The sequence below is a fragment of the Myotis brandtii genome, unplaced genomic scaffold (assembly GCF_000412655.1).
Source record: "Myotis brandtii unplaced genomic scaffold, ASM41265v1 scaffold14, whole genome shotgun sequence".
Taxonomy (NCBI): domain Eukaryota; kingdom Metazoa; phylum Chordata; class Mammalia; order Chiroptera; family Vespertilionidae; genus Myotis; species Myotis brandtii.
Window position 1 is genome coordinate 2,040,289 of NW_005354999.1, and position 17,989 is coordinate 2,058,277.

General features: G+C 37.6%; 1 protein-coding gene across 4 annotated transcripts in view; it reads right to left on the reverse strand.

The window, feature by feature from the left end:
* LOC102257980 (probable ATP-dependent RNA helicase DDX60) overlaps positions 1 to 17,989 on the reverse strand; it is a 98,671-nt gene that overhangs the window by 18,437 nt on the left and 62,245 nt on the right. For 3 of the 4 annotated variants that reach the window (XM_014535221.1, XM_014535220.1, XM_014535222.1), the window contains 7 exons: positions 15,741 to 15,888; positions 13,859 to 14,011; positions 11,116 to 11,220; positions 8,816 to 9,016; positions 5,744 to 5,848; positions 5,131 to 5,272; positions 3,430 to 3,551 (listed from right to left, as the gene is read on the reverse strand). In XM_014535221.1, coding sequence (XP_014390707.1) covers positions 3,430 to 3,551; positions 5,131 to 5,272; positions 5,744 to 5,848; positions 8,816 to 9,016; positions 11,116 to 11,220; positions 13,859 to 14,011; positions 15,741 to 15,888 — 976 coding nt within the window. The remainder of the gene's footprint in view (positions 1 to 3,429; positions 3,552 to 5,130; positions 5,273 to 5,743; positions 5,849 to 8,815; positions 9,017 to 11,115; positions 11,221 to 13,858; positions 14,012 to 15,740; positions 15,889 to 17,989) is intronic. The other variant, XM_014535223.1, reaches the window with a different exon arrangement.

The following is a 17,989-nucleotide window of genomic DNA, read 5'->3' on the forward strand; positions in this document are numbered from 1 at the left end:
ATATATACAAAGAAATTGAAATCAGGATCTTGAATAAATATGTTGATCCCTATGTTTACTGCAACATTATTCACAATAGTCAAGCAACACAAATGTCCATCAGTAGATGAATGGATAAGATTATGTGGCACATACATACAACAGAATATCATTTAGTCTTTAATAAAAGGAAATACTGCCATTTGAAACAACATGAATGAACCTAGAGGACATTATGCTAAGTAAAATGAGCCAATCATAAAAAGACAAAAAACTACATAATTCTAATTATTAAAATAGTCATGCATCGAAGTAGGGAACAGAATGGTGGTTGCCAGGGGCTGGGTGGAAAAGGAAATGGGGAATGGTTTTTCATTGAATATAAAGTTTCTATTATGAAAGATAAATAAGTTTTAGATACGTTCTGTACAACACAGTACCTATAGTTAATAATACAGTATTGTACACTCTAAAATACATTAGGAGAATAAATATCATGTTATGTTCCTACCAAAAAAAACCACACACAAAAGCACAAGAAAAATTGTGGAGATGACAGATTGAGTGTCTGTATGTTTCATATTTTCAAACTCATTAAGATATATACACTAAAAGTGTGCATTTTTTTAGTATCAGTTATACCTCAATAATGCTAAAAAATAAGGTAAACATATGTATACCTACTTAGTATGTTATCAAATCAACTACAATATATTTACCCTGTTTTAAGCTATGTTTAGGACATATGCTAAGTATAAGTATACATTGATATATGAAAATAAACAGGAGTGAAAAAAATTCTCATTTTTTTTTAGCTTTCATTATTTTGGTTAAAAAGTCAGCTATCAATCTTATTGCTCTTTTCAAGGAAATGTCTATTGCAGTTCTAGCTGATCTATGATTTTATCTTTGTTTTTTATTTCCATTAGTATTAGTTTAATGCTTATTTATATTTATCTTTCTTGAAGTTGACTACACTTTTGAAACTATGGAGGGCTATCTTTCATCAGCTTCAGAAAAACTCTCAGCTATTAGTTCTGAATACTTCCCCACCATTTTTCTCCTTCATCTTCTTCTAGGATATTAACCCTTTTGAGTATGATTCACATGTCCCTTATGCTATCTGCTTTTATTTTCATTTTTTTTCCTCCTGGTGCTATAGTTTGAATACTTTCTATTGAGCTGTCTATCAACTTACTGATTCTGACTTCTGATATGTATATTCTAATCAGATATTTTTTTTCAATACATTTTATTGATTTTTTACAGAGAGGAAGGGAGAGAGATAGAGAGTTAGAAACATTGATGAGAGAGAAACATCTATCAGCTGCCTCCTGCACACCTCCCACTGGGGATGTGCCCGCAACCAAGGTACATGCCCTTGACTGGAATCGAACCTGGGACCTTTCAGTCCGTAGGCCAACGCTCTGTCCACTGAGCCAAACCAGTTACAGCTCTAATTAGATATTATATTTTTTCAATTTTGTAATGTCCATTGATTATTTGGTGAAATTCTCCATCCTTTTACCACTTTTAGCTATCTCTTCCCTATTTTCTTGAACATATTAATTATACTTAAAATCCTTTTATCTTAACTCCAGTATCTGGATCATCTGTGTGTCTACTACTATTGTCTGCTTTCCTTCCTGGTAAATTGGTCATATATTCTTGTTTACTCAGTTGTGTGTGTTTTTTTCATTTGGGGGATTTTTTTGGTGTTTACTTTTTACCCCAGAAAATGTTTTAGGAGGACATGAAAGGCTTTAAATGATGTTATCTTCCACCAGAATGAGTTCTACCACTTTTCTGTTTGGCCAAGTGAATGAAGGCGTGATCACTTCAGTCCAAGTGTAGATTGAAGTGGGTTGGTTCTTTTTTCCATTTTTAATGAGTCTCAGTCATTATCTGATTTATCTCTGTTTTTACATCATGGTCCTCTTAGGATTTTAGTATGAGGCTGATCGCACTCATCTTCTCAGCCCTAAAATATTGCCAAAAATCCACCTCTTTCCGCACTTATTTTTATATCTTACAGCCCTAAGTGGCTCAAATATGTCTTGAAGGGGATACAAACATATAAATGAATGTCGAACCCCTCCCTCCAATAAGATTTCATTTAAGAAATGCCATAAGACTACAAAAAAACTGGTTCGGTGCCCCAATATTTTGTGAAGATCTGGTACCCTATAAATGTTCAGTGGTTAAAACTCACTAAGTCTTTCATGTTTCTAGTCTGTCACTCCAGCCGGATGTGATTACTAATAGCTTTATTGGTTGTTTTTTTTTGTTTTGTGTGTGTGTATGTTTTGCTTCTTTATGGCATAGCAGAGGCTCTCTGCATATGCTAAATACAATTTTCAACTCATTTCTAGAATAGAGAAATTCTTTGGAAGAAAAACCCTAGTTGGAGATTCCTATCACATCTTGGATAAGTTCTTGCCATTTTATCATTTTAGCCAATCTAATCCTCATTATGTTCACAGCTCTCCCTTACAATAGGAGTGATGGTCATCTACCTAAAAGTGCACAAATTTACAATAATACTTAAGGAAAAAAGAGAAAGACAGAGGAGACCTCTACTCAAAACCATATTTTATTCTATTTTTGTAATGATGACTTTTTGTAAGAATAGAGATACTGAATTTTATTTTAGAAGTTAACTATTAATTTAAACAAAATATTAAATAATAGTTCTATGATGTACTTGTGATTATAAAAATGTGAAGCTAATATAGTTGTGCCTAAAGTTGTGTTCACTGGTCTAGAGAACATTCTGTGAGGCATATGATTTGTAATTTGACATTGAAGGTTAGACAATGTAGATGAACTCTTCTGTTTTTGTTCCTTCTCACCTTTTACTAAAGTTATGTGGTATAACCATCCTATCCAACTTTCTCAGATTCTAGTGGAGTACATTACTAACAGTATTTAATGTTGATTTTTATAGGAAATCATGATCAAGAAAATGTTGCAAATAATATTGCAAAAGGGTTTTCCTGTTTTTAGTCTATGTGAGTCAAGAAATGATTTCTTAGATGACTGTTCTAATCTTTTCTTCAGGAAGGACTTTCTAGCTCATAACATATACTTGCTGTCCACAGACCTACCTCCAGGTAAAAAAAAAATTTAAGAGAACTGTAGATTCAATGACAGTAATTATTAGTTCATTTAATGTACAATAACCTACATTTTTCCTTTGGCCACTAAATACTATAATTTGGCACTTTCAAATAGAAAACATGAGTAAAGTTTATTATCCTATATTTTCCTCAAGGCATTTAATCTTTTGATAGATTTATAGGAGGAAATTTATGAATTACAGAAAGAAAAAATTATTTTTATATTAAACAATTGAATCCTACATTTCACAAAATTCTACTGCTGTTGAATCATTTATGGTAGGATTTATTGATCTTAAATATTTAGTGTTATCAGAATCATAAATTTTACCTTTGATTGATAAAACTTGACAGTACTTTCTTGGAACTTTGCTGGAATATATCTTCTTCCAAACAGATTTGCCAACACCAACACGAGCTTTTCCATAACATCTTGAGAAAAACATTTTGAGCCTACATAAAACAAAGTATTTTGTTAACAAATGTAAAAAAAAGTATGTTAACACCATATTTGATGTTTAGATTGAATATTACTTTGTATTTCATTTCATGTAAACTAAAATTTTTGACAAATACAGCAACTAAGGAATGATTCTTCTGCTAGCAGTTTTATATCTATGCCTTCTTTTTTATTCTTGCTACTCCCACTCTACGTGGGACCTTAGTTATTCTAACCATGAACTGCCTTATCTCCTTGCCTAGATTCTTCCCTCTTCAGTCTATTATCAGTTTTCCTAAAGCATTTTATGATCACATCTCTCACCTATTCAACAATCTCCTATTATATCTCAGTGTATCATAAACAGAATCCAATCTCCTCAGCCTAGCAATTAAGGCTTTACAAAATTTAGCCCACGAATAACCATTCCCTACCTTATCTTTCTGCCATTCATATTTAGATATGGTCAACTTGACTTACTTTCAGTCCATCACAACACATGAGAATTATATTGTAGTGGTTTAAAAGTCACTAAGTTAATAACTTGGGCTCTGGAGTCAGACTACTTATATTTGAGTCTTGGCTCTGACACTTACTAAAAATTTGTGACCATGGCAATTTATTTAACTTCTCTGTGGCTCAGTTTTCTCATTTACAAAATAGCGATAGCCATGTTATCTACCTTATAAAGTTACCAAACTTTCTATCTCCATGTTTGTAACCACATACGCTGCCCTCTCCACATATACACATAGTAATAAACACAAACTGCACATCCTGTAACATGAAATTATTTCTCCTTTCACAGAGCCTTTGGGAGGACGGTTTCCTGAGTATCCTTGTTTCACCAAATAATGCATGTTCAGAATATAGTTACTAGAACCATTGTGCAAAATAGAGTATTTCTATCAACTGATGATAGAAAACAAAGTAATGTTGCAAAAGGCAGACTTCACCAGGCATTAGGAAGTCTAAAAATTTTAAATACAAAGTGGGAAACATTTCTCTCATGGACACTGTTTAAGGGGTCTATTTAATTATAAAAATCAAACACTGATTTAAACGTAATATTATTACACAGGCATTGCAAATGGAATTAACAAAAATTAACATAAAATTGGCAAAAATATACTTAGGGTGAAGATAAGATTCTAGATTATGCAATTAATATACTATGAGCTATTTAAATAGAGTATACAGTTATATTCAAAGAAAAAAGATTAGGAGAAAATATTCATAAATAATAGCAAATATGTTTAACATAATGCTTTCCTTTTTCTAAGCATATACTAAATTTAATTAAAATAAAATGTTTATGAAAATATTATATATTATTTAATGTGTTCTGAATCCTGGAGTCAAGGAATCACTGAAGTTAATAAGAAGTTGACATTTTAAAATAGGTATCACAAAATATACCTACATATAATCTATATTAGTAGGTATATAAAAGTTTATTTTGCCTAATTTGGTATCTCTAAATTATCTGAATATTACCTTTTATTTTCTTGGTAGAAAAAATATTCCTGAAATGCTAACTTCACTATAGACTCTATTGCTAATTTTAGTATACGCAAGAAACATTAAGCTTACCTTTATGGGTTGGCTGACAGAGATTATGGAAAAGGCCACTTACAAGAAAACTGACAAAAACAAGATTAGAAGGCTCGTGATAATGCAAATGTGATACAAGTCCAGCAAAACCCATCGGATTGCCTTCTTGATCTAGATAGCCCTAAAAAACAAATATAATCTATTAGTTTGACTCAATTCACCATTTTTATTAGTCAATAAGTAATACATCAAGTGCCAGTTTAAAATAGTAATTAATCTATACTAATAAAAGGGTAATATGCTAATTAGACCGAATAGACCGGACATCTTCCAGATGTCATTCCAGACGTCCTTCCTGACAAAGCTGGGGCCCAGCCTGGGGTAAGCCGCCCATGGTCCCGGGTGCCAGAGGAAAGCCAGTACCGGCAGCCGGGGAAGGAAGGCCTACTCTTGCACCCATTTTCGTGCATCGGGCCTCTAGTGCTAATATAAAAGAGATTGATAATCATTACCTGGCCCAGTGTTGATAATTATATAAATTAGAAGTAATGTTAATCATTGGATATAACACTCTAAAGACTACAATTAGTTCATCATGATAAGAAATAGAGATTTTAGCAATCTTATTTCACAAAAAGAAGTACAATCATACCTCTTTCACCAGGAACTGCAAGGAAAATAAGAAGTAAAGTTTTAACATCTCCATGGTTTTGGGCCGTTTGAAGGACAGCAATGAATGCTTTAGTACTGACAGCACCTTTAAAGAAGAATACTTGAAGTCACACCATGTTGGTGATACAAGATACATTTTTAAATAATATAGGTGTAACATAATTTTTTAAATTGTTCTGTATATTATGATGTTTTGACATCTTAAAAAACCATCCTGGCTGGGGAAAGACCAGTCCTCCCAGGTCTAGTAATACATAAAGATAACCACTTGCCTAAAAGCATGCCTCTCCTATGCAAACCAACCACACTCAACTTTAGACCCACCTACTCCCTTGGCTAACTCACACACCAAGCCAATATTCCTCCTGCCCTAAATCACCCCAGAGCCAGAGCCAGAGACCAGGCAGTTAGAGGTCACTCACATAGCCCAAAGCCTTCGGAATTATTCAGATTAGTAAATCCTAAACTGTTTACTCTGACTTGTCTTGCCTTTCCTGTGGAAACTCACATAAAGGCAGTGGCCTAAGCCTGCCCCCTGCTCCTGTCTTCTGCCTCCTGGACCACCCTGGTGTGTTCTGCATGTAGTCCGGGATGGCATGCTATGCCTCCTGTGGCTAGGACCTATAAGAATAATACTTTGTTTCTCTGAGCCTCTCCTTTGCCTCCTGTTGTGGCCTTGTTGGCGAAGGTAGCGAGGTAGGTATTAAAGGAAAAGGGGACAAAACTGGCTAAGCCTGATTAACTGGGAAGCTACAGCTTCACATACACCCCAGGGGACAGGCGCATCCTTGGCCAAAGTCCCAAGCAGGCAGAAAGACTCTTTCCAATCTCCCCAGGGAACAACTGGATTACAGAGGGGGAGGGATAAACAGTAAGGGGGAAATTCCTTGGCTGGGCGCATGTGCAGTAGAAGCCAGATGAAGAAGCAGAACTTTGAGGCATGCGCAGTAGGAGCCACAGTGGAGACAATAAAGGGGAGGGGTCTAGCCTGGGAAAAGGATTGGATGGGATAAGGCCAGGAAACCCAACAAGATTCAGGAAAGGGCTCCAGGAAAACCCAGGAAACATGTTGGACAGTTTGAAAGACAGCCTGCTTGTTTCTGAAACCCAGAAAATATATAGAAGATCAGCAAGGACCTCGGGGCAGCTGCTACTAGAGCCTGCCTGCCTTCTGCATTCCCCGGGGCATATTATTTCTTTTCACCCCAATAAGTCTTGCCACTGTGCTTGAACTTTCACACCTGTGTTGCTGAAATTCTTTTCTCTGACATCTCAAGAGCCCATTTCCTCTGGCAATCGCCTCACCTGATTGACCACCACATAAAAGAATATAAAATATGATAGACATTACCCATATCTATTATAGCACTATATAGGATTCAATTAGATTTCATATTACTTGTTTTACCATGTTTTTAGATGGCAGATCTATCCTTTAACAAACAGAACATATACAACAGAATAATCAGAAATGAATGATACTGCCAAATAATCTGGTAATAAGTGCAAATTGAGTTTAAAAGCTTATAGCCTTTGGATTGTTCTAGAAGAAAATAAGCACCGTATTATTCCATGTCCTGCAATATTGTACAATTTACAGAGCAGACAGGGTCCTGTGGGAACCCTAATCAGTCAATGTATGTCAGATGTTCAAGGCCACTCTGAGTGTGGGAATCCTAATCAGTGTGTTCAAGGCTAATTTTCTATATGCAGCTACAAAAGCAGGGATGCAGCAAGCTATACACTGCACAGGCATGACTTTCTATAGCCCAAATACTGAGGTCACTATTAGGCATAAAGCTTCTTTTGTTTGAGCTTATTTGAGCTTGTATATAAGTTGCCACTGACCAGCCTGTGGTTGGCTCCTATATAGCTCTTATGTTGGGGGCTTCATTGTAAAGATGTATTACTGACTAGCCAAGGTGAGGTTGTTTTGCTAGGATGGTTCCTATGCTTGCTACTGTATTAGCAAGGATTGCTTTGTGTTTGCTATTGTGTTAGCAGAACTGCTTTTTAAAAAAATTTTAAATATATTTTTATTGATTTCAGAGAGGAAGGGAGAGGGAGAGAGAGATAGAAACATCAATGATGAGAAAATCATTGATCGGCTGCCTCCTACATGCCCCTACTAGGGATCGAGCCCACAACCCAAGACTGTGCCCTTGATCAGAATTGAACCTAGGACCCTTCAGTCCACAAGCTGATGCTCTATCCACTGAACCAAACCAGCTGGGGCAAGAAGTGCTTTGTTAAATGGCTCCTTAGCAGCAATGGCTACTTGGGCTGCAATAAAGATGCTCTTATACGCCTATAACTTCTCATGTCTTCTCCGTCTTCTAAGACCCAATATCTAAAGAGGTACAGCCCTTGGCAGAGGAACTCAGACCCAACAGGTCCCTTTCACAATGCATATTCACAAAGATGAAAATAAGATTATTTCATTATGAATTTTAAATCTCTCATTCTGGGATTAGACAGAAAATATTTATCTGAAAAATAAAACCTTCAGGAAAATTTGTAACCTTGTTCTGAAGTTCAATTTAATATAAATATAAAATAGTGTTAAAAATCAAATACCAAAAAAAACCCATCCAAAAGATGCACACCTATGCCTAGAAAAATGACTTTAAGATGACCAAAATGATAATGTAATTGTCTTTGAACAGAGGAACTAGGTATGGGTATAATTTTCTTCTATCAACTTTCTAGATTATCCAAATATTATTTGATGAATTTGGGCTACTTTTTTATGAAAAATAGACTTTTACTATAAAATACTCATAAAAAATATTTTTGTTCCTAATGGTGAAAACAGGAATTTAACCCAGATCTTTTTAAATCCATAGCCAGCACCTTTAACTACTATAGAACAATGACTATCACACATGGAAACCATAATCTCGGGTGATGCCAAATGCCCATCCAGCTACAAATTCTACGATTGATACAGGAGACAAACAAAACTCATAGACCCTCCACTTCCAATTCTTTATTATTCAGGATAGTACAAAGCATTGAAGGCTGATGGAACTGCAAGTTATTGCTACAGTACCTTTGCCTGGGCGTCCTCTGGGTCATCTCCCCTCGAAGCCAAGATCATGAGTCGCAGCACCAGGGTTATGCTGAAGGGAAACTGTCCTCTCAGCTCAGGAACATTGGATTTTATGAGTTTTTGTATTTTGGGGAATGGAATATCAAAGAAATATACATCTCCCAGCAGGTCCTGACCTCGTCTTCCAGCACGTCCGGACATCTGGAAACAGGGAGAATAACAGTGTAAGATTTACCTACATGCTCTTAATATCACTTTTAGAAGCCAGCCTTTACATTGGGTTGGAACAAGGAAATTGTGCCTATGTGCCACCATTAAATTACTTCACGTAAAATCCAATTATGTAGCCCTTAGAAAATTTAACAAGGCTGGGACAGAGCTGAAAATCAGACGTTTGTCATTATTATGCACTTAATTTCATGCCAAAAACTGTGCTAGATATTTGTATAATCTATAGAAGAAACAAACAAGCAAGCAAGCAAAAAACAAACAAACAAAAAAAACCAAGAAGACCAGACCCTCATTTCAAGTTTATTTACATCTTAACTTATACCAGTTCTCTCCCTTCCCATCTCCTCCTCCCTCATCCTTTTCTCTCTCACTCTCTCTCTCTCAGACAAGTGTACTGAGTTACAAACCACCATAAAAATTGTGCACAAGTTGAGGAAATACACGAGTGAGGTAAAATTCTGAAACACTACTTGTAAAAGGCAAGTTAAGAACAAACTCTTCACAGAAGTTATATGAGTTCTGGGTTTTAAGTGCTTAAAATGTGTGCTAAGTCCTTGAAACTTTTTTTATACAAACCATACAACTATATGAGGTAAATCGAATCATTATCCCCATATTACAATGCAGAAACCGGGACATGGGAATATCAGAAACTTGCCCATAGTCAAATACCCAGGACATCCTTTAAATGATCCAGGATTCAAACCCTGACATTTTAACTACCAAATTCATTATCTGAAATATCATAACACCTTGGCTCAGGAGTCCTAAATATGAGGTTCCCAAAGTTGATATGGGAGGAGAGTTCATGCACAGCTTAGAAGCAGGGGGAGAAATAAAAAGAATAGGGGTTATTACATTAGGAGGGGGTGGACAAGGTTCTATAAGGGATAAGAAGTATTTAGAGCACAGCGAGTGCGGCTCATTGGTTGAGTGTCAACATATAAACCAGAAGGTTCAATTCCCAGAGCACATGCCTGGGTTGCAGGCTTGATTCCCAGTGGGGGGGTGTGCAGGAGGCAACAGATCAATGATTCTTTCTCATCATTGCTGCTTCTATCTCTCTCTCCTTCTCCTTTCCTCTCTGAAATCAATCAATCAATAAGTAAATCAATATATATTTTTAAAAGAAGTGTTTAGCAGAGGTTCTCAACCTGTGGGTCGCGACCCCTTTGGTGGTCAAATGACCCTTTCACAGGGGTTGCCTAAGACCATCCTGCATATCATATATTTACATTACGATTCATAACAGTAGTAACATTACAGTTATGAAATAGCAACGAAAATAATTTTATGGTTGGGTCACAACATGAGGAACTGTACTTAAAGGGCCAGAAGGTTGAGAACCACTGGTTTAGAGAGAAAGGTAGGGGGGTCACTTTGATAAAATCTTGAATGTTGGCTGATATACCTAAATTTGATGCCTCCAGCAAAAATATTCATCAAATGTTCCTGAGCCAGGAAACCACATGAAGACAAACTATGCCACAAACAGGACATATTTGAGTAAAGAGAAGTGAAATTCAAGAAAATTGTTTTAATACTACAGGGCCAAGAATGTCTGATGAAAGGTCGTGGAAAATAAACTGCCCAGCAAAAATTCAATGCCACTATCTGAGACTAATGAAAGGGGTTTTCCAATAGATCATGTATCAGCAGCAAAAAGGAAAGCATTAAAGAAAGATCCACAGAACAATGTCATGTGCACAGGGGATGAACAAGGGAATGCTCACAGACACTTTCAGTGTGTATCTTCCCTATAAATCACTTCATTTAAATTCTTGCAAATCTATGGAACAGTAATTATTATTCCTATTCTGGAGATAAGAAGGATCTGGCAGTTTGCATATCTCACCTGAGGTCACATGTCTGGATAGTGATGGTCACATAGCCTCCAACTCATGAGCTTTACATTATACCACAGCTAAAAATGACAGGCAAGCATGACTAAACATCAAGGTGTGCTAGCCCATAAATTGCAGCATGTTGGTAAACTAAAGGCTCATATTTTCTTTATTTTATGGCCATATTTTGGTAATGCAATAGAGAATTAATGCAGATCACAATACCTGTCTGTAATTTAAAGCATCCAGATAGATTGAGTTTTGAGCAAAAACCACAGATTTACAAGGCATATTGATTCCTAAAGCAAGTGTCCCGGTAGCTGTTACTACCTAGAAAGAGAATAAAGCAATTACCTTATAAAATAAGATTTCTATAAAATTCCATATAGTTAGTGAATTTTGAACTTCAATTAAACCATAGTGGTACTCTTGCTCTTCCACAAACACATCAAGACATTCCCAGTTCAGGGCCATCATACCAGTCACTCTTTGCTGGGCACATAATATTCTTTTCCAAATAGTCTTTTATCTGGTTATTCCATTCTCTGCTCAAATAGCAAAAAGAAATGTATGGCCTACCATATTCAAAATAACCACCCCGGTCATCATTATTTCTCTCCCTGTCCTACAGTATTTCTCTTCATAGCATTAATCATTACTTCGAGTAATATTATTTGTTTACTTTGCCTGTGCCAGACCCCAAGCCCCATTCAGCATTGTTTCCCCACACTGAGGACCTGGCGCATGAGAAGTGTTCAGTAAATATTTTTTAACAAATGATTAGAATAGAAAAGGAATTTCCCTGTGAGAACGTAATAATATTTTTACAAACCCTGGGCAATTGCTTACTTCATCACTACAATTTATTTGTGAAGGTTATTTCTATGTGTTAACATATCTATACTAATAAAAGGGTAATAAGATAATTAGACGAGATCGAATGGACATCTTCTGGACATCCAACTTCCTTCTAGACAAAGCCACAGTGGCAGGGGCCGAGGCAGAGGCGGTTAGGGGTGATCAGGCCGGCAGGGGAGCAAGCAGTTAGGGGCGATCAGGCTGGTGTGGGGAAGTAAGCAGTTAGGGGTGAGATCAGGCCAGCACAGGGGAGCAAGCAGTTAGGGGCGATCAGGCTGGTGTGGGGAAGTAAGCAGTTAGGGGTGAGATCAGGCCAGCACAGGGGAGCAAGCAGTTAGGGGTGAGATCAGGTTGGCGTGAGGGAAAGCTGTTGGGGGAAATCAGGCCAGCAGGGGAGGGCAGTTGGGGGTGGTCAGGCCAGCAGGGGAGGGCATTTGGGGGCAATTAGGCTGGCAGGGGAGGGCAGTTAGGCGGCGATCAGGCAGGCAGGCAGAGGTGGTTTGGGGCAATCAGGCAGGCAGGCAGGTGAGCGGTTAGGAGCCAGCGGTCCCAGATTGTGAGAGGGATGTCCGACTGCTGGTTTAGGCTCGAACCTGCCGGGGCCTAAACCAGCAGTTGGACATCCCCCAAGGGGTCCCAGATTGGAGAGGGTGCAGGCCGGGCTGAGGGTCTCTCTCCCCCACTCCATCCTACTCCCCCCATGGTTCACTGGGCCTCTAGTCTAAATAATAAGAGCAAAATAAAGTTCCATTTCTTCCCTGAATTGCCAAGACAACTGACCAGAAAAGGAGTAGGGAAAACTTTAAAGTTTACTACATGATCCAATTTGGCTTATTTTTTTCATATTTTGCTGGATATTTCTAATTTCTCTCTCTTTCTCTTTATATTGATTATCATATATGTGCCAGTGTTAATGTTAATTGTTCTGTATATGAGGTAATTTTCTCTATTCTGTAACAGAGATTTATACATCTGTCAAAATGCAACAAAGTATTTAATAATAATGAAAATGAAAAAGGTAGGAACATTACATTTAGAATATACTAGAATAAATGCCTTTTAAAAAATGTGTTCTTTGTAACAAAGCTATCACTATTGCCATGTCACTTTTCTATCATGATCTATCAACTACTATTTAACAGGTACTATTTAAGACACAGGATATGCTGATTCAAATAGGTGTGCCTCTCCCCCTCAATTCATAATGATGCAGAAGAGTGTGTCCCATTATTGACTTTTAAAATAAATAACTTGTTATTATTTAAGAGAAAAGCTAAGCAAAGTTGTTAATGATCTATTCTGAGCTTTTTTTCCAGACTACAGATGTACCCTTTAATTATGGTGTCAGATTTTCCTCACATTTATTTATTAAAATTAAAATATACCCAGAGTAGGAAAATCAATCTCAAACTCCATCTTTCTTTCTCTAATACCCCTCTTTCTCAACACACACACACACACACACACACACACACACACACACACACACAATGCATATCCTACAAAAAATTTAATATGGATAACTTGAAAAGGGTCTATTTTAAAATAGTATTAAAGACTTAAATTACTAGGTAATTTTATAAACCCTCTTTGTGAATTTATCCAGACTATCCCCATGAGTTTCATGGGACATAAATAAAACATAACAATGGTTTGGTTACGAGCTATTTCAGGAAATCCTCCTCTTGTCCACTGTCAGTGATAAGAGAGCATTTAGGAGTGACACATCTAAGAACTCTGCCAAGATATGCCGTGGGCCGTGAGGAAGCGCTACATTCTTGCTCTTCTTTTAGCTATTTTGAGAAAAGACCTGATTAAAGTGCCATCAAAAATGTTGTCCAAGCCCATGAGAGAATGTCTATAGCTAAAATTATATGAACAGCTGACAAAATTCCCTAGATACTATGAAAGAAAAAGCAAAGCGTTGTTCTAAGATCAGCATAGGTAATATTTGGAAGTGTCTTTTTAGGGACTGTTTTAATTTTACAAGAGATAATAAACTGAATGATACATTTCAAACCCTCTCTCTCAATTAAATGAGATGGGAAATATGGTTATTCAGTTTTATGGAGGCACAGCTTCAAATGTTAGAATGAAAATATTTACTTACCCTAATAAATCCTTTCCGAAAAAGAATTTCAACTAACTGTTTTTCTTTGGCAAACAAACATCTGTGATGATATCCGATACCCCTTTCTGCCAAAGCCTTCAGTTCTGCACCTTTCCTTAAGAATTTTACTCGATCAAACACCATCTGCAAAAGCTGAAAGAAGCAAGAGTTTTAAGGATTTTGATAATTTTTATCTACTTTTAATTTTAAATCAATAAAAAAGTGTTTAAGTGAAAATAGCAGGCACAGTATGCCATAATTTGGCTACATGAGGCAACTGTTTGAAATCGACTGAACATGAGTACAAAGAACATTTTACAGCAGCCACATTAACTATAGGAAACACTTCCAAATCTTTGAGCAGGAAATCTTGCACTGTTTCACCACCACCCCACTTCCCTACCACTTCAGAGGTGGGAAGTACTGACAAAGCAGTAGATAAAAGACCCAGAGGATGTGTCCTGCCTGAGGGAGGTTAGCTCTCTAGTGGAGCTGTAGGAGTTCCCAGGGAAGGGGGGGGGGGGGGGGGGGGGGGGGGGGGGAGAGAGAGAGAGAGAGATCCAAAAAGAGCAGGTTCCTTACCCTATATGGTCTGGGAATGTTTACTTGTCCCTGTAAATTGGTCACAAATGATCTTAAAAATATTTATGCCCTAAGGAGGAAATCCACTTGTGCACAGAGTAATATGTACAAAGATAAACACTGCTTATGAGGAAAAAAAGAAAAAGAATCCCTAAGGCACTTTAGCTATAGTCAGCCATCCATACAGTAGAATATCAAGGATCTATCGAAAATGATGATGTAAATACTTGGTTCTTAAAAAGGGAGAAACCATGTAGTTTACAGAAGAATGTATACAGTGGAATGGATATATATATATATATATACTGTGTATATATCCATACTTTGTGTATATATTCATGTGCGTATGTGTGGTGGGGGGGCACAAATAAAATATACAAAAGGTTCATCTAGAAGGGTAATGATTAATGGAATGGATATATATATATCCTGTGTATATATCCATACTTTGTGTATGTATTCATGTGCGTATGTGTGGTGGGGGCGGGGGGGGGGCACAAACAAAATATACAAAAGGTTCATCTAGAAGGGTAATGATTACTTCTGATTGATGGCATTGCTACTAATTTGTATTTTCAAACTTGTCTACCATAGGCATCAATTATTTTATTTAGAAAAACATTTTAAAAAAGAAATGGCATACTACTTGTAGATATTCTAATGCTTTTCTTGGTGGAATGTTTTGACTATAATATAAAAAGCCTCTGATTTTGAGAGATTCTGTGTACATTGCATAAAGTATACTGGACCACAGGTGCCCAAATTTTCAATGAGGCATGTGAGACTCAAGTCCAGAATTCAAGCTGCGAAAAACAGTATCACAGAAACAAATAATGAAAAGGCAGGCACTCTCACAGGTTAATGATTAACAAGCAAGAAATAATCTATAGCCAACAAGTACCGTAAGGGAAAGTTGAAAAGAACTTTGAAGTGGGTGGCCAAGAGGGTCCAGCCGTGGGCAAACTACGGACGGTGTGAGGCCGGTAGCGGCTTTGAAATGAATAAAACTAAAAAAAAAAAAAGACCGTACCCTTTTATGTAATGATGTTTACTTTGAATTTATATTAGTTCACACAAACACTCCATCCATGCTTTTGTTCCGGCCCTCCGGCATCTATAAATCCTTCTTAGACCTTTTTTCGGCAGAGCCCTTAAGAATCATGGGTGGCCAAGAGGTCATAGACAGAGATGTCTAACCTGGTAGGGATTTCTCTTCGTTTTTACTTTCCACACTATGACTGAGAACTAAGAGCTGATGTGAAATCATTCCCTGAAGCACTGTTTCATTGGGAGTGCTCACCTCGCTGTCCACTGTCTTTCTGTCAGCATAGGTGAACTCCGGAGGGATTTCCAGGTTCTTCTCTAGAATCTTGAGTAGACTGTTATGTTCCGCTTCATGTATTAGGCTTTTATCCATTTTCCTGGGCTTCTTCTGGCTTTTTTCATCTCTGTTCATAAAAATAAATTGTCAGTAATTAGTAGTCAAATGTGACTACTAAAGGAAGCCCAAGACTTCCCAAATCTTCCTTGTAACCCAGATATTCACACATGTGTACATCTGCACTATCCTGACTCAGTCTTCTTCCTCTAATGAACTTCCTCATTGGCCTCTGAAATTTGTTTTCCCTATCAAAAAATTTTATTGTGTACCCATATTTTCTCTGTTTCCTTGTTAAAAGGAGTCTTGCCAAATCCACTTCCACCACATGACCTCGCTTCCCCCTTGCTAAAGTGGTTCATCTGCTAAAGTGATGATCATTTTCCTTTTCCTAGCCTTCATAACACTAGGCTTGTGGGTAAAGTAGATGTCCTCCTTGCCAACTGCAGGCCATTCTCCTCCTCTCCTTGTGGTGGCTGCTACAGCTGCTCTGAGTTTAGTTGTTAAGGGCTCTTGGCTTTTCCATTCCCTGGAGAATTGCCCTCAATTGACAACAGTCTCCTGGAAATTCCTGGGAAGTTACACCTTCTCTTGGAAATGGGGAAGTGGCCCACAGCTAGTAACTGACTGAGAGGAGGTACAAAAGTCAGCCACCTTGACGCAAATTGGGGCAATTCTGTCCCGCCCCCAGGTCTCTCTGTTGGACCAGGCTTAGGCAATACTGTAGCAAAACCCGAATCCTTACTTATCCTCTTCATTTTCCATCTTTTGCTTCTCTCACTGTCTTACAGTCCCTCATGAGCACGTAGTTAAATAAATCCCTTACACAGATATACCCATGTCAGAAGGTGCCACTGAGAAATCTGACCTGTGACCTGTTATCCTTTACTCCAGGGTAATAGCCTTTGAGAGATACCCAGATCACTTATCCTTTCTTAAATGTTTCCATTTGTCTGTGAACTGTGTATATAAGTCAACTCCAAATACAAGAAGATGAGCTCACTTGTGTGCTATCATCAAGTGCTCTCACTTCCAGCTAACATTACCCTTAACTCAAGGGAGAATGCCAAGACTATGGAAAGGCCTGCCCCTAATGTTTGTGGAAGGTGGAATAATGAAAGCCCACATACTGTTGTCTAACTATTTATAAGTTTTAGATCAAGGATATACACTATCAAATAATACATTCCATCCTCCTACCTTGACAAATATAGCTCCATAACATCTTGGAATTTAAAAGGGTAAGAGTGAGCTTCAGGTGGCAGGCCTCCTAAGCTCCACAGACTCACAACTTGATGGGAATGGATGCAGATGGAGGAGGGCCACAGGGGTACTCTCCAAAGCACAGGGTCCAGAGCAAGGCCCCCACTCACCCTCACTATAATGATGTGGCTAAACAAGGTATTAAAACATTCTTGAGATTTTTAGAGTTTGAATTAGTGGTCACTCTTTAACTTGAAATGATGGCTTCTAATGACCTGAAGAAAAGTTGTCTAATCAGAATACCAGTTTCTGAAAAGGCTTATACCTCCTATGCTGTCTCTGTCTGGACTTTTCAGGTCTTAAGCAAGGAAGAAGGAAAACTACTGAGTGTGAGATAATTTAATCAAGTTGATATTATCAAGATCATTTGTTAGCTAGATTGGAGAGCGGTGAACCTTAAGGCTCTGGGGCCCAAAAACAGACCTCTGCAAGGAAGACATGATGGGCATCTAAACCAGGAAGTGACTAAAGATGGAGAGGATAATGAAGAGAATAAATATTTTGGACTAGAGTTGTCAGAATTAGACACCAAGAACAAAAAAGAGGAGTCAAAGGAGCAAAATTCTACCAAGCATAAAACTGGCATTTTAATCCATTCTCAAGCTCAGTCTATGTCACTTATGTGATTGTGATGGTATATCAGTGACACTTCTATGATGTGGCCCACAGCAATGTGGGTAGACTTTGTTTAAGACTGCTTAAGGCTGGCTGAGAGTGAGGTATCGAAGATGTGCTTATTTTGAGAAATGATTATGCCAGGTATATGGTCTAACAATTCTAGGCTGTGGTTCTGCCTTTCCCAAGCCCTAAATAAGACTGATCTACGCACCTTAGAAATATATAATTACTGCCACTTATCTTTACCCTATTCTCTCACCCAAATTTACCTAATTTGCAAACACGCCCCA